General features: G+C 35.2%; 1 protein-coding gene and 1 pseudogene across 1 annotated transcript; both read right to left on the bottom strand.

Moving 5' to 3' along the window:
* On the bottom strand, nt 1-24,721 carry LOC132276091 (uncharacterized; annotated as a pseudogene).
* On the bottom strand, nt 19,915-23,025 carry LOC132276009 (dynamin-related protein 5A-like). Its single transcript, XM_059777287.1, has 7 exons — nt 22,994-23,025; nt 22,798-22,875; nt 21,959-22,259; nt 21,447-21,608; nt 21,039-21,234; nt 20,372-20,399; nt 19,915-20,191 (listed from the first exon to the last, which is right to left on the bottom strand). Exons 1-7 carry the CDS (start codon nt 23,023-23,025, stop codon nt 19,915-19,917), a joined length of 1,074 nt encoding a protein of 357 aa, XP_059633270.1.
* Nucleotides 24,722-27,220: the final 2,499 nt, after the last annotated feature.

Raw genomic sequence — 27,220 nt, 5'->3', positions numbered from 1 at the left:
AAAAGAAGAATGCCTCTAGCAATATTTCTCAATATGAGAGAGCCAATCCAAGTAATATACAACCAGAAATTCTACAATCCCTCCTAAGAAAAAGCTGGTTTAACTCGCAAAAGAAAATGGAACCGGATGCATTCTTGAAGTACTTCACCTTTTAAGGAAAGAAAAGATCAGTTTGGCATCTTCTAGGGAGGTTAGGCTAAAAACTGCCAGCAACCGTACTTCAAGTTGGTTAGCAGCTTTGAGCCAAATATGACATACAACAATGCACAGCATTAGAAATTGAAGCAGTTCAGGGATACAAAGAAGAACCTTCCCAATAAAGCAGTGGAAAAAAATGTCAGCTTCCGATTCAGTAATGGTGTATCCCTCATTCCTCAGCATATCAAAAAGTTCACGAAGAAATTCCAGCACCTGGTTTTAGAGGGGAAAAAGAAACAAATTTTAATCACAATCAACAAATATTCTTAACAGCCACCTGAAAAAAGCAAAATTGAATATATCAATAAGAAAATACTTCACCTTCAATAGGCATGATGTGTTAGATTTGTAGAATCGCAAACCAAGCCATCTCAGAAGAAACACCTAGAACTTCAATTAGTTCCTTTCCAAAGAATGGAAGTGCCGGGAAAGCCAACATAAACTACAATTATATAACCAATCATATATTCTGAGCATTTTGAAGCCAACGCACTGTTTCTGGTCCGCAAACTCTTAAAATTTAACAAATGCAAGTTTTTGCACCCTTGCAAACTTCCGCTGATTTATCCTACAGGGAACCAACAAACCATAAAATTTCCATACAATAAAAAAATGAATATTGCTTTCAATTTATTTTGCAAACAAATTCTAGTATTGCTCTAGTATACACTGTCATAGCAGAGGCAACTGGTGTTAGCAAATGTAAACCATCAGAAAAATCACTTGATCCAGTAAGTGGCCTCGATACCCAATGAAAAACATCCTTATGATATTTCACAGCAAGTATTGCATCAGTTAAAGCAGCAGCAACCCAAGTAACCTAAAATAGACATAGAATTGTCATAATATTAGACAAGCTTGAATATAATGCACAACAATACAACAACAATTACTGCAATCCCTTTTAAGAAAAAGGTCGGTCAACTAACATAAGAAAATGGAACAAGATGCATTCTTAAAAAAAATACTTCGTCTTTTAAAGAAAGAACTGATCGGTTTGACATCTTCTATGAAGGTTAGGATAACAACTGCCAGCTACCATACTTCAAATTGGTTAGTAGGTTTGGGTTAAACATGACCAACCACAATGCAGCATTAGAAACTGCACAGGTGATGGGACTAATTGAAGTAGTTCAGGGCAACAAAAAGAACCTTCTCAATCAAGCAGCATTAGAAACTGCACAGCTAATGGGACTAATTGAAAAAATTCAGGGCTAGGAAAAAAAAACCTTCTCAATCAAGCAGGGGAAAAAAATGACAGCCTCCGATTCAGTAATGGTGTATCCCTCATTCTTTAACTTATCAAAAAGATCAGGAAGGAATTCCAGCACCTGTATTTGAAGGGGGAAAAAACTAAATTTAATCACAACCAACAAATTTTCTTACCAGCCACCTGATATAAGTAAAACTGAAATATATAGATAAGAAAATACTTCACCTTCACAAGGCATGATGAGTTAGATTCGCAGAATCGCACACCAAACCATCTTAGAAGAACATCTAGAACTTCAATTAGTTACTTTCCAATGGATAAAAGTGCCTGGAAAGCCAACGGAAAGTAAAATTATACAGCCAATCACATATTCTGAAAAACTAAAAGCCGGTTAAAAATCAGGTCACAAGTTCAGACTTGAAACGTAACCTTTATATTTGCTCTATATGTGATCGAGTTACAAAATAATTAGCGAACCCAAATCAAAGATACCTTTTTCAAACATCTTTCCTTGATGAATCACGGCAACCATATAGGCATTCCTCATAGTGCTCAATCGATGGGCTACAATAACTGTTGTCCTGTTGACCATAAACCTATCCATTGCTTCTCACACAATCCTTTCGGATTCAGCATCAAGAGCACTCGTTGCTTCATTTAGAAGTAGAATTTGGGGGTCCTTCAGAATTGTTCTGGCTAGGGCAACTCATTGCTTCCATCCACCAAACAGCTGAATTCCATGCTCACCCACCATGGTGCGGTGTACCTAAATTAAAATTTTAAAATTCAAAGGCAAATTAAAATTCATATTTTCAAGAAAGTGAAGAAAGAGGAATGCTGAAAGAGTGACTAAGACAAGCAAGAACCTGAAGTAGTTTATCAATGAATTTGCCAGAATTTACTAGCTCAGCTGCAGCTCTAACATCCTCAATTGTTGTCACTCTTGTGGACTGCAAGTAAGTTCCATCAGGATCCTTGAGTAGTTCCAAATATTATGCTTTCCTTCTGAGCACAACTCACTTCTTCTAAGGAGTAACCCAAAATATAAATAAATTGACATTAGGGAAATTTTAAAGCACATACAATTGGAATGAAAGTTGTAAAAGAAATGAGAAACCACAAAGCTAATGCAGTTATATTATCGCACCATTAATAATTGCAGATACGGCTCCTACTATCAGAACCAGAACCTCTGGTTTGTAGAGATAGGCAAGGAGGCGCAGTGGAACTTCTAGACACTGTTCTGACAGTTTTGATAGGTGGCCACGGGGTTTTCTTAATGCAGTTTCAGGACCACTCGGTCCAGCTGATGCTGGTAGACCAAATGAGACAGAGACGAGTTGCAAACTCACTGGAACTGAGTGACACTTGCATCGATTGATTTGATTTCAAGCGTCGATCGATGGAGCCATGCTATGGCTTCGAGCGACGTACCTAAAAATGCCCTAAATTGCTTCTTTTGCAATTTTAAGTCCTCATAGACCCTACATGATCTCTCATATGATCAAATAAATAAATAAAGACACAAATAAACAAAATTATAAAGAAATATATTTTTGTCAATTTTCAATTTTGTGATGATATGCAAAGACACATATATAAATATATAAATCTAAACATGCCAAGGTTTTCAAAGTGTCAATAAATCATCAATCAAATTGAACATTATTTGGACCCACCAATTTTTATTCTATTATCATTATAAACATAAAAATTCTCATAATTAGGTTCAAAGATTTCTAGTCCATTTATAAATCAATTGTAGTCAACTTAGTCCATTATAGGTGCATTAGAAATAAACTCAACACAAATATAATCAGTTTCAAATTTGTGCTCAAAAACAAAAATAAATTTCACACAAAAGATTCAAAGATTTCAAAAGCATGTGAATTTTCGCTCCTCTCTTTTTCTTTTTGAAGCCTATTATTTTTTTTTCTTTTGTGTTTCTATGACGGCTTTCACTCTAATGAGTAGCCAGCTATTTTCCCTTATTCACATTTTTTTTCAAGTCAAGGAAGCTTTCGGTCTGATCTCACTAGGTAGCCTTTTTCATAAGAAACTTTTTGCAGCCATCTCATTGGAGATTTTTCGTTTCTTTTCAACTGCAAAAACACGCTTTTTTCTTTTCTTTTCTTTTTTTTTTTTTTTTTTTTTGCTTTGCACCTCACTTTTTTTTTTTCAAATGCCATCATCTTATATTATCTTACAATGTTACTCATTATTTGACTCTAAGTTCACAACTTTGAAGAAAGATCATGTAAATGTGAGTCTCTGTGTGTGTGTGTGTGTGTGTGAATAATTTCACAAGTTTCTTACTATAAATAAATAAATAAACCGAAACTTTTACTATAAATTATTCAAACTTCTATGTTTAATCAGAATCAATTTCAAAATTGTGTTTCCAAACTTCTATCTTTTTAATTGACTCTTGATTGAACAATTCAAAGTTTATGGCATGTATTTCTAGACACGAATACATAAATAAATTAAACAAATATACATGATAAGTATGCATAAATTATCATACTAGGGAACTGCCAAAAAACTAACCCACCAACCTACTAATACTAAGGGCATGTTTGGTGTGGTGGAATGAAGTGGAATGGAATGAGAATGGAGATGGGAATGGAATGAGAATGGAGGTGGGAATGGAATGAGAATAATGATTCTCATTCCACCGTTTGGTTGTAAACATGGATGTGTAAAAATGGAATCTCATTCTCATTCCTATGTTTGGTAAAAAAGTTGGAATAGAATGAATTTATATTGTTTCTTTAAATTACATTTTATTATTAGTAAAAAAAATTAACTAAAAAAATTAATTTGCAAAAATAAAAGGGAAATAGATAATAGAGAGAGAAAAATAAACGAGATAGAGAGAGGGGGAACAAACAGCATATAGATACATATTATATATATATATATATATTATATTTTATATAGTGTGTGTATGCGTGAATTATCTCTTTAAATTATTTTTTTACTTTATTAATTCTCAGTGGGAATGGAATGGCCATTCCACTTTTAATGTGACACACCAAACAAGAGAATGGAAACAAATGCATTCCATTCCACCTTCATTTGATTCCATTCAATCACACCAAACATAGCCTAAAAGAAAAAGAAAAGAAGAAGAACTGCCAAAAACCAACCCACCAGCCTACTGACACTATTAGAAAAAGAAAGAAGAAGAAGAAGGACAAGAAGAATGCCTCTAGCAATATTTCTCAATATGAGAGAGCCAATCCAAGTAATATACAACCAGAAATTCTACAATCCCTCCTAAGAAAAAGCTGGTTTAACTCGCAAAAGAAAATGGAACCGGATGCACTCTTGAAGTACTTCACCTTTTAAGGAAAGAAAAGATCAGTTTGGCATCTTCTAGGGAGGTTAGGCTAAAAACTGTCAGCTACCATACTTCAAGTCGGTTAGCAGCTTTGGGTCAAATAAGACATACAACAATAAACAGCATTAGAAATTGAAGAAGTTCAGGGATACAAAGAAGAACCTTCTCATTAAAGCAGTGGAAAAAAATGGCAGCCTCTGGTTCAGTAATGGTGTATCCCTCATTCCTCAGCGTATCAAAAAGTTCAAGAAGAAATTCCAGCACCTGGTTTTAGAGGGGAAAAAGAAACAAATTTTAATCACAATCAACAAATTTTCTTAATAGCCACCTGAAATAAGCAAAATTGAAATATATCAATAAGAAAATACTTCACCTTCAATAGGCATGATGTGTTAGATTTGTAGAATCGCAAACCAAGCCATCTTAGAAGAAACACCTAGAACTTCAATTAGCTCCTTTCCAAAGAATGGAAGTGTCAGCAAAGCCAATATAAACTACAATTATATGACCAATCACATATTCTGAGCATTTTGAAGCCAACGCACTGTTTCTGGTCCGCAAACTCTTAAAATTTCACCAATGCAACTTCCGCTGATTTATCCTATAGGGGAACCAACAAACCATAAAATTTCCATAAAATCAAGATATAAATATTGCTTTCAATTTATTTTGCAAAAAGATTCTACAATTGCTCTAGCATATACCGTCATAGCAGAGGCAGCTGGTTTTTGCAAATGTGAAGCACCAGAAAAATCACTTAATCCTGTAAGTTGCCTCAATACCCAATAAAAAAGATCCTTAAGCTCTTTCACAGCGCATCTGTTAAAGCAGCAGCAACAACATTAACCTAAAATGGACATAGAATTGTCATAATATTAGACAAGCATGACTATAATGCACAAAATACAACCACATTTACTACAATTCCTTTCAAGAAAAAGGTCGGACAACTAACATAAGAAAATGAACTAGATGCATTCTTAAAGAAACTACTTCGCCTTTTAAACAAAAAACTGATCGGTTTGACATCTTCTAGGAAGGTTAGGATAACAACTGCCAGCTACCATACTTCAAGTTGGTTAGCAGGTTTGGGTCAAACATGACCAACAACAATGTAGCATTAGAAACTGCACAGGTGATGGGACCAATTGAAGCAGTTCAGGGCTACAAAAAGAACCTTCTCAATCAAGCAGCATTAGAAACTGCACAGGTGATGAGACTAATTGAAAAAATTCAGGGCTAAAAAATAAAAAATAATAAATAAAAAAAATAAAAAAAACCGTATCAATCAAGCAGGGGAAAAATTGACAACCTCTGATTCAGTAATGGTGTGTCCCTCATTCCTCAACGTATCAAAAAGTTCATGAAGGAATTCCAGCACCTGTTTTTGAAGGGGAAAAAATACTAAATTTAATCACAACCAACAAATTTTCATACCAGCCACCTGATATAAGCAAAACTGAAATATATAGATAAGAAAATACTTCACCTTCACTAGGCATGATGAGTTAGATTCGCAGAATCACACACCAAACCATCTTAGAAGAACATCTAGAACTCAATTAGTTACTTTCCAATGGATAGAAGTGCCTGGAAAGCCAACGGAAAGTAGAATTATACAACCAATCACATATTATGAAAAACTAAAAGCCCATTAAAAATCAGGTCACAAGTTCAGACTTGAAATGTAACCTTTATATTTGCTCTATATGTGATCAAGTTACAAAATAATTAGCGAACCCAAATCTAAGATACCTTTTTCAAACATCTTTCCTTGTTGAATCACGGCAATCATATAGGCATTCCTCATTGTGCTCAATCGATGGGCTACAATAACTGTTGTCCTGTTGACCATAACCCTATCCATTGCTTCTTGCACAATCCTCTCGGATTCAGTATCAAGAGCACTTGTTGCTTCATTTAGAAGTAGAATTTGGGGGTCCTTCAGAATTGCTCTGGCTAGGGCAACTCGTTGCTTCCATCCACCAAACAGCTGAATTCCATGCTCACCCACCATGGTGCGGTGTACCTAAATTAAAATTTTAAAATTCAAAGGCAAATTAAAATTCATATTTTCATGAAAGTGAAGAAAGAGGAATGCTGAAAGAGTGACTAAATGGACAAGCAAGAACCTGAGGTAGTTTATCAACGAATTTGGCAGACTTTACTAGCTCAGCTGCAGCTTTAATATCCTCAATTGTTGTCCCATCCTTCCCATACACAATATTATCCTCAATGCTGGATGCAAATAACACAGGTTCTTGGCAGCCGAAACCAATTCTCTCCCTAATCCATTAAACTGGAACACATACAGATTAATTTGATCAATAAGTACTTCACCAGTTTGTGGATGATAAAATCTCTGAATCAGACTGAGCACTGTTGACTTACCTCTTCCACTCTGTCCAACCAAAGCTACAGTTGTGCAACTAGGGATAGAAAGAGAGAATGCACTGAATATTTGATCATCTGGTCAGGCTGAATAACAAAAATGGACATCACTTAACTCTATATCTCCAGGCACTCTGTTCCATATTTCTCCTTTGGATTGTCTCGGGTCAAGGTTCTACTTCATTTCCAGGAGTCTTGCCTTATCCGTCTTCCTCAAATGTTCCAGTTGCAGTGTAAGTAGAAGCAGGGAGTTCGGTTCCCTGGTTTAGATATTTGTGAAGTTCTCTGTCCAGATCTGGTTGATCACATCATCAACCTCTCAAAAGCAACAATACTTATGTCAGAGTGGACTAATGTCATCCAATACTTTTCCCTTCATGTCATATGCATCTATCTCTAGCATCATATTTATAGTCTCAAACATCTGTAATGCAGCAGCTTGACCTGCAGCAAATGCACTCATGCAAGGAAAATCGGAAATGCCTGCCGTAAAGACCTGAAATATCCACATTGCAGCAAAAAGTTTTAAATATATGAATTGCTACAAGACTGACAAGCTCGAGCAGAAGGTGAAGTGTTTTCCTTTATGTAGTACTGAAAAAACTATAACTTCTTTAGAAGCTACACAACAAAATGGGGAAAAAACCAAAACTTCATTTCAGCTCTTCTTATTCTTTTACATCTCATCCCGATTCTTAACTTTGCACATCTTACAACTCTACTAACTTTTTGTCCTTTCCATTTCAGCTCTTCGGAGTAACATGAAACATAGATAAATTGAAAAAGATAAACATTCAAGCAAATAACAGCAGTAAGAGCAACCAAACTGGATGCACAAATATGCACCTCAATGTTTCATATGATTTACCTTCCTAAACAACATATAAAAGCACCCAGCTAAGCCAAACTCTCCCTTGTGAGACAGAGTGGGAGGTGATTGTTGTTTCCTCCTCCAGATGATTCCCAACTTGTGGAACGCAGGAATGAAATTTGTTGAATTAACTATCTACCAGATTCCATGGTAATCTATGACTTGTCTTGCTCACTTCTAGAAATCATATGAGCTGAGAGCATGCTCCATCAGGATCCTTGAGTAGTTCCAAATATTAAGCTTCCTTCTGAGCACAACTCACTTCTTCTGAGTAACCCAAAACATAAATAAATTGACATTAGTTAAATTTTAAAGCACAAACAATTGGAATGAAAGTTGCAAAAGAAATGAGAAACCACAAAGCTAATGCAGTTATGTTATCGCACCATTAATAATTGCAGAGACGGCTCCTGCTATCAGAACCGGAACCTCTGGTTTGTAGAGATAGGCAAGGAGGCGCAGTGGAACTTCTAGACGCTGTTCTGACAGTTTTGATAGGTGGCTACGGGGTTCTCTTAATGCAGTTTCAAGAACACTCGCTCCAGCTGATGTTGGTAGACCAAATGAGACAGAGACGAGTTGCAAACTCACTGGAACTGAGTGACACTTGCATCAATTGATTTGATTTCAAGGGTCGATCGATGGAGCCTTGCTATGGCTTCGAGCGACGTACCTAAAAATGCCCTAAATTGCTTCTTTTGCAATTTTAAGTCCTCATACACCCTACATGATCTCTCATATGATCAAATAAATAAATAAAGACACAAATAAACAAAATTATAAAGAAATATATTTTTGTCATTTTTCAATTTTGTGATGATATGCAAAGACACATACATAAATATATAAATCTAAACATGCCAAGATTTTCGAAGTGTCAATAAATCATCAATCAAATTAAACATTATTTAGACCCACGAATTTCTATTCTATCATCTTTATAAACATAAAAATTCTCATAATTAGGTTCAAAGATTTCTAGTCCATTTATAAATCAATAGTAGTCAACTTAGTCCATTATATGTGCATTAGAAATAAACTCAACACAAATATAATCAGTTTCAAATTTGTGTTCAAAAACAAAAATAAATTTCACACAAAAGATTCAAAGATTTCCAAAGCATGTGAATTTTCGCTCTTTTCTTTTTCTTTTTGAAACCTCTCTTGTTTTTTTCTTTTGTGTTTCTATGACGGCTTTCACTCTAATGAGTAGCCAGCTATTTTCCCTTATTCCCATTTTTTTCGAGTCAAGGAAGCTTTCGGTCTGATCTCACTAGGTAGCCTTTTTCATAAGAAACTTTTTGCAGCCATCTCATTGGAGATTTTTTGTTTCTTTTCAACTGCAAAAACAAGATTTTTTTTTTTTTTTTCTTTTTGCTTTGCACCTCACATATTTTTTTTCAAATGCCATCATCTTATATTACCTTAAGATGTTACTCATTATTTGAGTCTAAGTTCACAACTTTGAAGAAAGATCATGTGAATGTGAGCGTGTGTGTGTGTGAATAATTTCACAAGTTTCTTACTATAAAGAAATAAATAAACCAAAACTTTTACTAGAAATTATTCAAACTTCTATGTTTAATCAGAATCAATTTCAAAATTGTGTTTCCAAACTTTTATCTTTTTAATTGACTCTTGATTGAACAATTCAAAGTTTATGGCATGTATTTCTAGACACAAATACATAAATAAATTAAACAAATATACATGATACGTATGCATAAATTATCATACTAGGGAACAAGCATGTTCACTCCTCTTGAGGCTTCTCCTCCTCCTCCTTTCCCATGAAATCAAACAACCCACGATCCACGGCCACATCACCCCTAATGGTAAAGAATTCATTGTCAAGCCCCATCTCTTATATTTGCACTCTCATATCACAAAACCCAAAAACAAAAATCATTCCCAATCAACAAAATACTAAGCTACCTTTAATTCATTTTCACAATCTTCCCTGCCATGTTCAAGCGAACCACAGAACTGTCAGAACTAAAATTGATTAGAAGAGAGAAAATACCACCTATATTCACTAAGCAAAAAAATATGGGCAAGTATAGAAAGGAAAACCACTTGAATTAATATTATTTACCTCCCAAAAAGAAAGTTCCATATCACATTGAAGCACCCAACCATGTTCTGCTTTCCTAAAACTCGAAGCAACAACCTAAGAGGAATACAAAACAAAAGAAATTACACACCAACTTTAGCTAAGGGCAGGAAAATTGAAATTAAGAAAGAAAGAGAATCAGAGATAGAGGGTACACCCTCACACATTTTAAGCCATTAACTTTTTGAGTGTAAGAGAGACAGAAAGAGAAAGAAATTACCTGATAGGATTATGACGAGATCGTTGTACAGTGGGTAGATTTTCACCACAGCACAACGCATAATAGTATATGCCTTCAGTGCCTCATTTTTTACTCTTTTTTTCCACATCTAACCCAATCTCCCTCTTTTTTTATTTCCTTTTCAATCTTTTTTTTTTTCACATGTAACTCATTCTCCCTCTTTTATCACAACTTCTCCCTTTTTTTTTTGTCCTTTTCATATAGTCTATTTTCTTTCTTCTCACATTTTTTTTCCCTACTTCTCTCTTTTTTTCTCATACAAATCTGACATCCTTTGTTTTTTTTTTTTTCTCTTTCTTTCTTTTTTTTTTTTTTTTTTGGTACATCTCATCTCACTTCTTTTTCGACCATCCCTCACTCTCAACCTAAAATGGTCATAGAATTGTCATAATATCAGACAAGCATTAATATAATGCACAAAGAGTACAATGAAATAGAGTAAATGAACAGATAGTAACCGTTTTGTCAAGATGTACAGCAGCAAGCCAAGAATCTAAAGTAGTCAAAGAAGATTCTGTCAAATTCTTTTTATCGTCACCCAGGCATTTCAAATCGTCTGATAGAATGCCCTGCAGCAAGCCACTTAACATATTAATGTCAGATATCTAAGAAAAACAGAGTAAAAAGAGGCAAATGCAGGTTGAAAGCCAACAAACCTTGCTTGACTTATCAACTGATCACCATTGCAGATGCGGCAGCACCTACAGCAGCCAAACTTGCCATAACTAATTTTTTATTGATGTCAAATAGGCGTCTTCTAAGAGATCTGAATAAATCCACTGCCAATCAACAGAAAAACAATAGATAGACAACATTACAAACAAAATAAGAAGTACAATGAGGATGATGCTTGTATGGTCATAGTTAAAACTTAAAATGTATAGCTAGTTCTAATCACGCAAAATAATTGCATACCAGTTCCGGTTGGCTGAATGCGCTTACCGGCCTCTTCCAAGATTTTGTTAACAGCTTCAATAGATTCCAAACGAACCTGATATACAAGGAAACAACAAGTTCAAGAAGGTCAGTTACCAAGAATCAAAATTGTACCCACACAAACACACAAATACTATATTACAAGCTAATCTCATATATGCTAATGGCCAGACCTTCCAATCATGACTTTCTATGCCCTTTAAAAGGGCAGGTGTGATCTTCCCACTGATATCCTCATGTGGCAGGATATCAAGCCACCACTAAATGAAGAGGATGTGAAATCCGATGTCTTAACAGTTTTCTTCGGAGCTGCAGATAAACCATACAAAATATAACACCACACAGAAAACAGACAACTTATAAGAAACAATCAGAAATGGAATGGTAAATGCAAATGCAATTCTACCTCAAATGGATTTTTTTTTATTGTCTGCATCACAAGGAGGTTTGACATCTGATAGAAACCCTTTGATGTCTGCAAAAGGAGTATATCTTACTACCCATAAATCACAGCTCAAAAGCATCAACTTTGATGCAGAAATTACTGGACCAACAAACTTAAAAATAAAAATAAAAAAGATGACGTAAATATATATATTTATATAATATAATATAATAGTGGAACTTAAAAGGTATTTAATGAACTGATGATAAACCACAAATCTGAGACATAAGAAACCAAATGACTTGAATAGAATATAAGGCCTACCTCAAATAACATGTTGATGAGTAACTTGTCCAGATCTTCCACGCCAGGGGCTTCCAAGCAAAGATCACAAACTAGAGGGGTTAGGAGTGAGAGTGGCAGAATGGGACTTGGTAATATTGAAGACATAACAAAATTTATAAAGTCGTGAGCATGTGGAAAATAATAACAAATTAGGGCCTCACCTTACAGAAGAATAATGACCCACCTCAATAGGACCCCACCCATATGTCAATTCCATCATCTATGGGCTTATCAAATCTAACACTGATTTTCAATGAGGATTTCCTTCAAAAGGTAATAAGACCTTCACTCCAATCTCAAAAGTTGGTCCCCTAAAAATTGACATAGATATGCAGGCATACCCTAAAAGGAAATGCAAAAACAATACCAATAAATAAATAACCAGCATATAGGGATGAAGTGCTGAGAGATTAAAATACAAGCCATCCCCAAATTAAAAGAAATGATAAAATAAAAGGTAGTCTTGACAGCACAATACATTTATAAAATTATACTTCGAAGTAGATAATGCTGAATATAAGCTGCCAGAAGCAGAAGCAGAAGCAGTGAATCTCACTTTGTCACCCACCAATTACAAAGTCTTTCTTTTTCGAGAAAGGAGTTCCATAGTTTATTTAGAAAGAAAATCATAATTTTGAGCTCATTTAGAAGAAAAAAAACAATTTAACGTTGAAGGTCACCAGAAATTGAACCATGAAAACCATATTCACATGAAATTTACCATAGTAAATTTAACATAGATATGCAGACAGAAACTAAGACATTTACCATAGTAAAATTTAAATTGTCACAAGAGAGAGAGGTACAATAGATACACATACAACATTCCACACATGTAATGCTTGCCACACGTAGACAAAAAAAAAATTTACATACCCAATCGTTATGAAAATGCCAATACAAAGAATAGAAAGAAATGGCCATGTTGTACAGGCCACAGGCTCATACCAAGTAAACAATTTTTTTCCTAAATGTGTCTTGGTTTCATTAAAATTCAAATAATAAGTACAAGAGAAACAGGAGGTACAACCTCCTTCAAACAAAAGAAAGGAAGATGGAAAATGCGCTGACAAAGAATGCCACACGTCCCAAAAAATATCCAGCACAACAGAACATACCAAGTAAACATTTCCCATGGTATAAGATTATTCCATATATATGATTTCACCTAAATGAAGTTACATTGACATTTAGAAGTGTTAACCTTAGTCAGTGACTGATGAATGAACACAGAGATTAGTTAATGAATCTATGAATCAAATTTGAAAGCTCCAAGAGCAAAGGCAACAAAAAGTTTCAAAACTAATACAGACCACGTGATTTAACTTATTAGATGAAAAACAAAGGAAAGAAACTTAAAGCATACCCTAAAAGGAAATGCAAAAACAATACCAATAAATAAATAACAAGCATATAGGGATGAAGTGCTGAGAGATTAAAATACAAGCCATCCCCAAATTAAAAGAAATGATAAAATAAAAGGTAGTCTTGACAGCACAATACAATTATAAAATTATACTTTGAAGTAGATAATGTTGAATATAAGCAGCCAGAAGCAGTGAATCTCACTTTGTCACCCACCAATTACAAAGTCTTTCTTTTTTGAGAAAGGAGTTCCATAGTTTATTTAGAAAGAAAATCATAATTTTGAGCTCATTTAGAAGGAAAAAAAAAACAATTTAACGTTGAAGGTCACCAGAAATTGAACCATGAAAACCATATTCACATGTAACCAGAAAGGGCATACCTGATTTGAAGGAACTCTTAGACATGTCCAAGGAAGACATAATAGTCTAGGCCAAAAGAAGAAGGAACATTTGAAGAGCTAAGTGTATCTGCTTCAGAAACTGTAGGAGAAGTTATACTGTAGGAGAAGTTATCTTAGTTAAATTGGTAGCCCCAAAACCTTGCTTGGTTTTATTGCAGGGTTTTTCTGTATTAAATCCCCCGTTCAGTAGTTCTGCTTCATTTTGTGCTCCAACATTGATGCATTCGAGTCCTTCACCAAAAAGAACATGGCGCCCAATTCAGCCAACCACTAGGGCTCTACAAATGTTGCGCACTGCATGTACTCCTTTCTTGTCAAGATCAACCCATGACCAGCCACATAATCTGGGGTATCACCAAAACCATACAGAGCACTGCTTGGGTAAGTGGCAAGGCATCCCATTCCGCAAATTAGCATACACCCCCAACACCTTTATCCTTTGTTGAATTGTGAAATTATTCAGAACAGATGAACTTCCTCACAATATCCCAAAAAAGTGATTATTGCACCAATCACCCCGGTATTGATTAGGTTCCATTGCTGGTAAACATTTAGTAGTGTGAAGTGGTCAGATTCTGAAACAAAGAATTTTTCCCTTACAGCGTCACTATCCTCCGCCATGTCCTTGGGTCTAAAGAACACTGATGGCACTGAAAACATTGATACAATTGTCAGAAACTCATCTATGCATCCTAGTTGTTCTCCTGTCAAGAGCACCTTAGAAAGTGGTGGATCCAATGGGAACACCATTTTCCAACCAATATCAGGTAGGCTTCCCATACATAATATTATCCTCACCCCTGGAAGCGAACAACACGGGTTCCTGACCGACGAGACCAATTCTCTCCCAAATCCATTTAAGCTGGAACACTTTTACAGAGATCCCTGCCCTGAAGACCTGAAATATCACATTGCAGGAAAAGGTTGTAAATATATGAATTGCTTCCAATCTGACAAACTCAAGCATAAGGTGAAAACGTTCTCCTTCATGTGGTACTTAAACACAATAACTTCATTAGAAGCTACAAAAAAGGCAAAAAAAAAAAAAAAAAAAAAAAAAAAAAAAAAAAAACTATAACTTCATTTTAGCTCTTTTTTTTTCTTTTACATCTCATAGGAATTTTAATTTTCACATCATACAATTCTCTCATAACCTAAGTCACACAGAGCGGTTGTGGGAGCGTGAGAGCATCACCCATTTAGAAGAATTATGTGATTTAGCTCATAAATTTTTTTTTCCCTCCCTTTTCAAGCTATTCGGAGTAACGTGAAACATAGACAAATTCAAAAAGATAAATATTCAAGCATATACAAGTAGTAAGAAAAACTGAACTGGATTCACAAATATGCATCCCAATGTGGCTAATCATAAAAGATTAAAAAAAAAATAAGCAAAAAAAAATAGTTTCGTATGATTTACATTCGAAAACAGAACTTCCAAAACATATAGAAGCGCCCAGCCAACCCAGTCTCTGCCTTGTGAGAAAAGGAAGAGACAATCTAAAGAAAAATACAAAGCAGATACAACCAAATTAGAAATAAAAAGTAAAACCAATTAGACATTCATTTGAGATAAGGGCATTAAAATTCCAATTGGAATGGAAGTTGTAAAAGAAAAGAGAAACCATACCAGCTAATCCAGTAACGTAATCACACAATTAATTATTGCAGATACGGCTCCTGCTATCAGAACCAGAACCTCTGGTTTGTTGAGATAGGCAAGGCGGCAGGGGAACTTTTTGACACTTTTCTGACAGTTTTTATAAGTGCCACCAGTCTGTTAATGCAGTTTCAGGTACACTCGCTCCTGCTGGTGCTAGTGGACCAAATGGGACAGAGAATGAGCAGTGGTTGTTGTTTCCTGATCCAGATGATACCCAAACTTGTGGAACGCAGAAAAGACATTCGTTGACTTGACTGTCAACCAGATTCCGTATTAATTTCTGACTTTGTCTTGCAATTGCACCTTCTAGTTGTGAATCTTTGTTCACTTCTAGCAATCGTATGAGCTGAGAGTGATCCTTGATTAGTTCCAAATGTGAGCCTGTTCAATTAACAAATACGACACTAATTGACATACATTTCCCCCTGATCTATGAGAACTATGTTGAAAAACAGTAAAAAAAGAAGTTGAGATTTTGGAACAAAATGAAGAAATTTTAAAAAAATCCAACTGAAATGGAAGTTCTAAAAGAAATGAGAAATAATACAAGCTAATCCAGTAACGTTATCACACCATTAATAATTGCAGATACGGCTCGTGCTATCAGAACCAGAACCTCTGGTTTGTTGAGATAGGCAGGGCGGCAGTGGAACTTGTCGACACTTTTCTGACAGTTTTTATAGGTGCCACCGGATTCTGTTAATGCAGTATCAGGAACACTCGCTCCTGGTGGTGATATTGGACCAAATGGGACAGAGAGTGGTGGTTGTTTCCTGATCCAGATGATCCCCAAACTTATGGAACGCAGGAAAGACTTTCGTTGACTTGACCGTCAACCAGATTCCGTATTAATTTGTGACTTTTTCTTGCTCGACTGCACCTTGTAGTTGTGAATCTTTGTTCACTTCTAGCAATCGTATGAGCTGAGAGTGATTCTTACACAGTTCCAAATGTGAGCCTGTTCAATTAACAAATATGACACCAACTGACTTACAGTTCCCTCTGATCTATGAGAACTAAGTTGAAAAGCAGTAAAACAAGAACTTGTGATTTAGGAACAAAATGGGGAAATTTTAAAAAATTTGTAATTACCTGGAAAAATTCATTAGAATGTATTTACAATTTTTTTTTTTTTGTTTTTAAAAAATTACTTGTAGGAAAGCAATGTATTTTATAGTAGAAAGAAGCACATCTTCCATTGTAACTAATAGGAACTTGGATTTAATTGGGAATTTTCTCAAAACATGGAAATATCTCACAGTATGAAGAAGAAAACTACAAGCCAGCTAAAAATCATATCAACAGTTAAGGAATGAGAAGTAACCTTTAGATTTTCTGTATATGGATATAGTTGCATGATAAGTAGCAAAGCACAATCTAAGAAATCTTTTCACCACCTTGATGAATCACGCAATCATATCGGCATTCCTCACTGTGCTCAAACGATGGGCAACAATAACTGCTGTTCTGTTGACCATAATCCTATATAATGGTTCTTGCACAATCCTCTCGGATTCACCATCAAGCACACTTGGTGCTTCATCTAGAAGTAGAATTCTTGTCCCTGTCAAACAGACAGCTGAATTCCGTGCTCACCCACCATGGTGAATAGTCCCTAAATTAAAATTTAAAATTCAAAAGCAAATTAAAATTTTCATGTTCATGTAAGTGAGGAATGATGAAAGCATAACAAAATGGAAAAAGAAAGAACCTGTGGAAGCTTATCAATGAATTTGGCAGCATTTGCAAGCTCAGATGCAGCTCTAATCTCCTCAATTGTTTCCCCATCCTTCCATACACAATATTATCCTCAATCATGGATGCGAACAACACAGGTTCTTGGTTGACGAAACCAATTTTCTCACAAATCCATTTAAGCTGGAACACTTTTAGATTAATTCAATCAATAAGTACCTTCACCAGTTTGTGGATCATAAAATTTATAAATAAGACGGATCACTATTGACTTCACGCTTCCACTATGTCCAACCAAAGCTGCAGTTGTGCCACTAGGGATGTAAGGAGAGAATGAACTGAATATTTGCTCATCTGGTACAGCTGGATAACTAAAATGGACATATCTTCGCTCTGTGTCCACAATAATGTCATCCAATATTTTTCTCTTCATGTCATATGCATCTATCTCTGGCTTCCTATATATAGTATCAAACATCTGGAATGCAACAACTTGATCAGCACCAAATTCACTCGTGAAGTGAGATGCCTGCCCTGAAGACCTGAAATATCCACATTGCAGCAAAAGGTTGTAAATATCTGATTTGTTTCCAATATGATAAACTCAAGCATAAGGTGAAAGTGTTCTCCTTCATGTGGCACCAAAACACTATAACTTCATTAGAAGCTACACAAAATGTAAAAAAAAACAAAAACTGTAACTTCATTTTAGCTCTTTTTTTTCTTCTTTTACATCTCATCCGAATTTTAATTTTTCAAATCTTACAATTCCCTCATATCTTTTTTATCCTTCCCTTTCCAAGCTCTTCAGAGTAACATGAAACATAGACAAAATTGAAAAAGATAAATATTCAAGAATATAACAGTAGTAAGAAAAACTGAACTGGATTCACAAATATGCATCCCAATGTGGCTAATCATAAAAGACATAAAAAAAATAAGAGGAAAAAAAACAGTTTCATACGATTTACCTTCGAAAACAAAAATTCTATGACATATGGAAGCACCCAGCCAAAGAAAAATACAAAGCAGATACAACCAAAATAGAAATAAGAAGTAAAACCAATTAGACATTCATTTGAGATATGGGCATTAAAAATCCAATTGGAAGGGAAGTTGTAAAAGAAATGAGAAACCATACCAACTAATCCAGTAATGTAATCCCACCATTAATAATTGCAGATACGGCTCCTGCCATCAGAACCAGAACCTCTGGTTTGTTGAGATAGGCAAGGCGGCAGTGGAACTTCTCGATGCTTTTCTGACAGTTTTTATAGGTGCCACCGGGTTCTGTTAATGCAGTTTCAGGAACACTCGCTCCTGCTGGTGCTAGTGCACCAAATGGGACAGACAGTGAGCGGTGATGGTGTTTCCTGATCCAGATGATCCCCAACTTGTGGAACGCAGGAAAGACATTCGTTGACTTGACTGTCAAGCAGATTCCATATTGATTTTTGACTTTGTCTTGCTCAACTGCACCTTGTAGGTGAATCTTTTTTCACTTCTAGCAATCGTATGAGCTGAGGGTGATCCTTGAGTAGTTCCAAATGTGAGCCTGTTTAACTAACAAATATGACATTTCCCTCTGATCTATGAGAACTATGGTGAAAAACAGTTAAAATGCGGAAATTTCGAAAATATTGTAATTTCCTGGAAATTTTCATTATAACATATATGCATTTTTTTTAATAAAATTACTTGTGGGAAAGCAATATATACTATAGTAGAAAGAAGCAAACCTTCCATTGTAACTAAAAAGAACTGGGATTTTATTGGGAATTTTATCAAAACATAGAAATATCACACAGTATGAATAAGAAAAACTACAAGCCAGTTAAAAATCATATCACTAGTTATGACATGAGTAGTAACTTTTAGATTTTCTGCATATGTGATTGAGTTGCATAATAATTGGCAAAGCATAACCTAAGATATCTTTTTCTACCACTTTTCCTTTGATGAATCACGGCAATCATACGGGCATTCCTCACCGTGCTCAAACAATGGGCAACAATAACTGTTGTTCTGTGACCATAATCCTATTAATGAGCAAGCATAAATTCATATTTAATTGGTCTGTTGATGTGTTATTAAAATGATAGAGGTCAAACATTTTAAAACAAAAGAAGGTTGCCTGTAGCATTTTAATAAATGTACAGTAATATAGCTTGGTCAGACAAACCAAACCAAAACCATCAAGTTCTAAAAAGCCCAAAATGGTAGGGGAATGATGAGTAAAATTTATGAGAAGACTGGAATAGCATGACAGTAATTGCCATCTGCACCTTATACTCTGGAAAGAGACAGAAGTGAACAGAACATGCTCCTCCTTCGGAAAATGCCATTTGTAATCAACGATGCCTTACAAAAGCCACTAAGGTGGATTCTACAATAACTATTACTATCTTACAATGTATTCTGCATTCAGGTTTTAATTGAGGATATGCATACTCGTAAAAGGCATTACTATTGCACCAAGCAATCCGCCCTAGCTATGCATATTCATGTGGAGGCAAATAAGTGTGAGAGAAAAAGAATCTTAAAAGTTTACCAAGGGGTTAAGGAGCCGAGTTCAAGGTTCAAGACACAGTTTGCTAAACAAGAATTTCAAATATCCCTGCAAAATGTTGTGCGGCTGATGAACAAATCTCTGATTATGCCGTGCCTGATCTTGAACCATTTTCTGCACTTGCAAATAGAAAACCACCACCATTTTGGTCTCACAGAAGATTTGGATTTCTGCTATTGCCTAATATTCTTGTGTGCTGTTTTCTTGCTCCAATCTCAAGGCAGTCTCCAAGTTCCTTCTTAACCACATCACATGGCTGATAAGGTGATGGGGTCTAAGCACAATCATATGGCTTTCACGCAGAGCATCTCTGGCTTCGGCACCTTTTCCTGGAGTGGCCTGCTGTGCATTCTTTCCTGGAGGTATATTCCCTTGGTCTCTCTTAGTTTCATCACGCAAAGCTGGCCCCCAATCACATAGCTTGAGATATAAAGCAGCAGCAGATTCCTGGTTAAATCTGTAAAAAGAGTTTGCACCTGAGCTGAAGCTCCCCTTTAAGTCAATATCATAGCACTCCTGAGACTATAGGCTTGAAACTGAATCAAGATGGTGCCGAACTAGCTGCTTGCAGTGTTTCGCAAGTTCCTCTATATAGAACAGTTAAGAGTGTCATAAAGCAGCATGGAGACCCACATACCCATCAATATCTCCATTATTTCTTCCATCTGCAGGAAAAAAATATATATTTAATATTTATTGACAGCAAATGTTTTAACTAGTTTTGAGTAAAAAGGTGCAATTTGCTAAATGCAACCAAAAAACAAAAGAAAGAAAACATTAAAAAAGATAAATTTTATAGGGGTGTGTTTTTTTTTCTTTGTATTGCTTTGCTCATGTCTCGATTCCCCATAACAAATATATATTATTACTATAAATCTATCTTAGGATCTTGAGACATGGAGACCATAAGAAAGAAAAGCACCAGTCAAAGTTTTTGCTTCGCTACAACATGCAACACCGTGACAATATAAGACCTACTACAACTCAAAAAGCTTTTATAGAAAATATTGTTAAACCGGCAGTAACTGATACTCATGAAGGAGCAATTGTCATTAAAAAAAATAAGTGACTAAGAATTACTTAATTTAGTTGAAAATTGATGAACATTATTCTGTTAGCAATAAAATTTATTACAAGGGAACTAACAGTAAAAAAACATTTTCTGTTAGTAATATTATTTCTATATCCAGTGAATACCATGCTAAAGGAAAATCTTATGTAGTCTAATGTTATTATTTAAGACTTTCTAATCCAAGGGGAAGCATACTGTCAATTAAGAGTAAAAGCATACAAGGAATAGTTACAGTCTGAGCCGCAGTGGTGATTTCTTTCAACAGCTAGATCAAAAAGGTTCCCCGACATAAAATCTAGCCGATCACATAAAGTGTCAAGAAGGGGAGCAAGCCATGGCTGTGCAACAGCATCTGCAATCTCTGCAGCTGCTTCAGAAACTCCTCTCCCTCCACCTCGACCAGCATGGGCAAGTAGCATATTTGCCATCTGTCACAATTTATCAAAATAAAAAAATGCTCTGATCTCCAATTTGTTGCATTCAAATCAGATTCCGCCTGATTGTATTTGATTGTATTCAATCGGTAGAACCAAATCAAAATAGGGTGGATAAACGGAACTTCATGATTGCTTTTACAAAAAATCTTTATACTAGAGGACATCCCATAGAGTGTGGCGCAGCGAAAATAAAAGCATCACACTTTCAAAAAGCACCTTCCACATAGAGTTGAAGGTGGCATTGGGAGGTTTAATATTTGTTGTAACGCCAGGCCAGCTTCCAATCCCACTCTCCGACTACTCCTCTTCTGTTGTCTTCCCCATTGCTCAGGGGAAGGATCTGCTGCTCTGTCAATCAATGTTCCCTTCAGTAATCAGAAAAAGAAATAGCTCAAAAAAAAAATTATCCAGTGCACCCTAATAATGTACGATGCTGTGAAGGGTAGACTGGTCTCACCTCTTCAGTAATCAGAAAAAGCAAAGACAAAATATTTGGCATTATTTGCACAAAGTGGCTATCCCTAGACTCGAATATTTGTTCTTAGACTTGCTTTCTGGAGCAACCATGTGTTTATTGATTTACACTCTCAAAATGACATGTTTTACAAGAGAATTTGGAGTTCAACAACTCAATATTACCTATCCCTTGAACAGCAAAGTTAGGTATATTTATGAGGCTCATAATTAAAATAGTAAATTGTCTACTATTACCCACCACATGGTTGCAGATAGAAGCAGCATGCAGCATTGCATATCTTCGAAGATATGCAACATCAGAATTGGCCTCTATTTTAAAGTCCATTCTGGCTAGTTCAACAGTGACTTTGTTGCAATGTTGTTCAAGCAGAGCCAGAGTTGCTGTTGCAGCTTCTTTATATCGCTTCTGAAGCTCAAACTCCAAATAATCTCTGAGACAGCCAAAACCAAGGTGAGACCCGAACATTTCTTCATCAAATCCCCCCTTAACACCCTTACATAGGTGATGTAATATTTCAGTGTCCACCTGAGATATTGGCCTGCAGAATTCATCATTTAAAATTGTGCTCCTGTCCTTTGGCAAGGCCACAAAAAAATGGCGGAGTAGGTAACCGTTTGCACTCAATTATCGATACACTTCCCATTGGTCACTAAACTCCTGAACAATACAGAAATATTCAAATTCAATATGTTCACTAGGACCAACTGCATTGTGACAGACCATGGAAACAAAAATTCTTTCATTATGCCATCAACTACAAAAATTTATTCCAGTTGTTCAGAAAACCTACCAAAGCAACCCAGAACAATTTATTTCCGTATTGTTGGAGTAGCAACAACATCTTTAGTAGTATATATGTGATATCCTAAGATTTTATTAGGCCTTTTAATTGTGTTTAGTGACTCTTAATCATGCTTAGTGATTCTTAATCGAGCTTAGTGACTCTTAATTGAGCTTATTGACTCTTAATCGTGTTTAGGGAGTTAATTGATTTTATTGGGGCATTAGTGTGATTAACTTTTTTGTGATGGACAGTTTCGGAATCCAAGTAGCAGCTTCCTAGAACCTCATCACACCTGTTTATACAACCCATAGAACACGTTTTGTTCCCAGCAGTTACACCTGTAGCTGCCTTCTCTTCTATTACATGCACACTTGAACCAAGACAAAGAAAAGAAAACATAGAGAAGGAGCAAGAGAGCTCCACCAGTGAGGGTTTAGTGAGAGAAAGAAGAATGAGAGGAATAGGGGCTGAATTGTAGAATTCATCACCATCTCATCTCCATCTTCATGTTGTCAGTCATGGGTAGGGTTCTCTATAGCTTGAGTTGCTTGGAGTGTTTTTATTCCTAAATTCCTTGGTTGAGCCATGACACAATCTATTTTTAATTGTTACATATGTTTTGGCCAAACTGATATTGATCTATATTGAAATCATCTTGATCCTCTGCTTTGTTCTTGAGCTTTTTGTCTCAGTGTTTTTCAACATCTATCTTCTATATTTATAGATGTTTTTATATATTCTCTGTAAAGCTTATTCTCGTGTGTGTTAAACCCTCTTGGAGACTCTTGATATGGTTTTTCCTACTGGGCTGCTAGCTCACCCTATCATTTTCAGGTGCCAAGGAGCAAGCGGAGGGATTTGGGAGTCGAAAATTAATTGTCAAGTCAGTTTGGAACAAGTGCAGGCTTTCCTCTGATGGTGATGTGTGGCATAAGAACGTGTGGAGGTATTGCAGGCCTAGAGCCTCTATGACTACTGCTCTTGTTTTTCAGTCTGCAATTCCTAATTATGGGAATCTACAGAAAAGTGGGCTGTGTATTCATACATCTATTTGGATGCAGTGCTATGGGACTGTATTCAGCTACTTCAATTGCAGGATTTGCATTCCATCTTCCCATGAATTGTGTCTACAGTTATTTTATGTTCTTCTTTGTGATGTTCTTGCCTAGCCTTTTATTTGATTTGGTGCTGTATTGGAAATGGGTATACGCATTTATTTTTCATTGAAAAGTTGGTAAAGAAATCAGATGCAGAAGCAGAGGCAGTATATAGGCTATACATAAGTGATATCTAATTACAGCCTAAAGAGGGGAAGAAACCCTTACATTTCTAGGGCCGCCTGTTCTTCATCCGGTACCCACCACCTACCGCCGGCCACACACCCAGAGCTCCGTTTGATTGATCGATCTTCCTGACTTCTCCATCATCTGCGGCAGCGGTGGTATTGGGTCTCACAGTCACCGTCGCACTCCCCAACGAGAACCTCTCCTCCGCCGCCGCCAACAATTCATTCACCACAAATGGGTCCAAGCCAACATCGTCGCCTACCAACCCTCCACCCAAATCGAAGCCATTGCCCTCGGCGACGGCATCTTCGTTAACCTCGCGATTCTCAACCTTTTTCTCGTCAACGACCTAGCTCAAGAACAGACCCACTTCTTGCTTCTTACCCGGTGAGAGAGATACAGTATTAGAGAGAGAATGAGAAAAAGAAAGAGAGGAGAGAGAATAGATGAGAGATATAGAGATGGAAGTGGTTTGTGAATACGGGTCTTGGTTGGTCTGGTGCTGAAGGGAAAGAATTGGTAGAACGAGAGAAGAGAGGAAGAGAGGAAAAGAGAACTTGAAATTTGAAATTTCTGCCGTTAGCAGCAGAAGTTGAAATTTGAAATGTCTGCCGTTAGCAGCAAAACCCATACATACAAGTTAGCAGTTGCAGAGAGAGAGGGGGGCAAGCTTGAGAGTTGAGAGACAGCGGCTGAGGCTTGCGAACGGCGAACGGAACAGCGGGCTATGGAAACTGAAAGATTTTTTTTTTTTTTTTTTTTTTTTTTTGATAACTAATATAGGTAATAGGTTTTGAACTTTTGATTCTTGTAGATTTTGTAGTTTGCAGTTGCACAGAGAGAGAGAGATAGAGGGGGGGAGGGGAAGTGCAGAGTTGAGAACGAGAATATAAATAGATGGGGCCGATATTTTTTTTTCCTGGTGGCCCATCATCCATGAGCCTATAAATTTTGGGGCCCAATAAATAATTGTTTCTGCATTCTATTTTGTGAGAAGTTTATACAATTTATCACCAAAATAATTGTTTCTCCATTCTATTTGTGAGAAGTATATATAATTTATTACTGAAATAATTGTTTCATATTTTTGATATATTTGTCCCATAAATATTATGCAGTGCTCCAGTTCATCTTTTTGTTCGTCTTTTATTGGTAATTTTTAATGTAACTCATTTATATTAAAATAGTAATATTTCTCTTGCCTATCTAACATACATTTCTTTTGCCTATCTAGCATATAAGTTAAAGATATAACATGAATTCAAAAAAACAATAATGTTTTTATCAAATTATTATTTATTTTTATATTACATAGTTAAATCTATAAATTTATCTTTTAAAAGATAAAATGGTATAATAATAAATTTATTAAAATAGTTTTTTTTTTTTTTTTTTGGCCCAAATATGATTATTATCATTTCCTTTCTTTTCCTTTATAATCAACCAAACATGATAGGGGGTTAAAATTATCTTCTATTTTCTTCAATTTCCTTTCCCTCATAACTAATGGTATTCTTTTTTTTCTTTCCCACCGTACCAAACATAGCCTTAGAGTTTGCTTTGCTTGTATTGCTAACCAAGCTTTTCCTTCTTACACTTGAACTTATGCCTTTCTAGTTGCTCGTCGTCATCCTCCATGGAGTAAGAAGATACATCATATTTTTTTCCAAATAACATTTAAAGATATATTATATCAATAAAAATAAATATACTCCATGTAAATATTTATAAATATTTGAAAACATTGTAAAGTTGCTCTTTCGTCCTCTCTTAAATTTAAAAACCAATTGCCAAAGCTTGTAAAAGACATAATTTTTAAGAAATTATTTTGAAATTATTGTTGACATTACATCGATAATTTTAATCATCTTTTAATCATCTTTTTGCTAACAAAATAATTAAGTATTGAAAAGTTGTTTGATCATCTTTGATACAAAAAAATAATAATAAATACTAGTCATGATACTTTATTCGATGATTTCAGAGGATAACAAATAGGTAAGATAATCGGTAGCAACTATTTAAACTCGATGAAAATGATCTTTAATTGGCACCTCCTGTTGACATTATAAATGTCGAATGATCATGATCTCTACTGCAAACTTATCATTCTTCGTCGAATTAATCTGTCCTATGTGAACTGAAGGTTAAGTCAATTGTTTAAGCATTGATAGGAAGACTAAATACATGTAACTTTTAAGATACGTGAACGTCCATAGTCTTTCTTTACCACTAACCGAGATGATGTCTTTGGTATTCACTATGGTATTATTTTTGTTGGTCTATGTCCTAAGGTTTGCATCTTTAATATCAAAATCAAATATTGTAAGTGCAATCCTATATTTGTTTGTTGTGGTTTTGATATTAGTTCACAAATAGATATTATACTTCCTCTCTTCCAAAATTTGTGTCCATCTTTCTATTTTGAGATGTCCCAAAATACATGTCACATTTAAAAATATATGTATTATTTTTAATAACATTACCAAATTATCATTTTGACATTGATTTGATTAAAAAAGTGCAAATTACGGAGTACTCATTTATCTTTTAATAAGGGTAAATTTAAAATCTCATTCTTATCTTTATAATTTATAAAGTACTAAAAACCTACTAGCACAAAAAGTAGAATTTCCCAAACACTCATAGAATTTGGGACTATCTCTAACATATTTACACTAACAATCATAACAAGGACATAGTAGTTATATCTCTTGTGCATAATAGAGGTTAATCCTTATTGGAGGGAAATTGATATGTTGATCCTAAGGGTGCACATGATTCGGTTTGTACCGTTTTAAGAGTTCTTTTTGAACCAAACCAATTCTAATAAATTCATAAAATTTGGAACAAACTGAACCATTTGACCAAAGGAACCAAACCAAACCAAATCGTGAAAAATTGGTTTGGTTCGGCACGATTCGATTCCAGGTTTCTTTTCTTTTTTTTCTTTCTTTTTTTCTTTCTTATTAGTTGTTACCGAAGTATTCATATTTCAAAATTCACATGCACAACTATAAAACCAAGTTACCAACACATTCAGAAATATTAATATATTAAGAACTTTTAATTCATTATTCTCTATCACTTCTAAAACTAAAGTGAAAAAATTTAGAATTACTAATAACTTAATACATTTAAAATTACTAATTCGACAACAAACAATTGAGTGCAATTCAAAATTCAGCCACTATAAAAAAAAAAAAAAATTAAATAAATAAAATAGAAGAATAATCTAATAAATTGATAAGACCTAAAAGAATTAAGAGTGGACCATAGGTTGGTAGTTGCTACAAAATTCTAAGTGATTTAGATTGTAGAATTATATTATATTATATTATATTATATATACTATATAATTTAACATATATATATATATATATATATATATATATATATATATCATAACAGTTCAGTTCGGTCTAGTTC

Source organism: Cornus florida, unplaced genomic scaffold, assembly GCF_030987335.1.
Source record: "Cornus florida cultivar Cherokee Brave unplaced genomic scaffold, ASM3098733v1 CherokeeBrave_3.0.0_Hap2_Chr01, whole genome shotgun sequence".
NCBI classification, from domain to species: domain Eukaryota; kingdom Viridiplantae; phylum Streptophyta; class Magnoliopsida; order Cornales; family Cornaceae; genus Cornus; species Cornus florida.
This window is presented reverse-complemented; position numbering and strand designations above follow the sequence as displayed.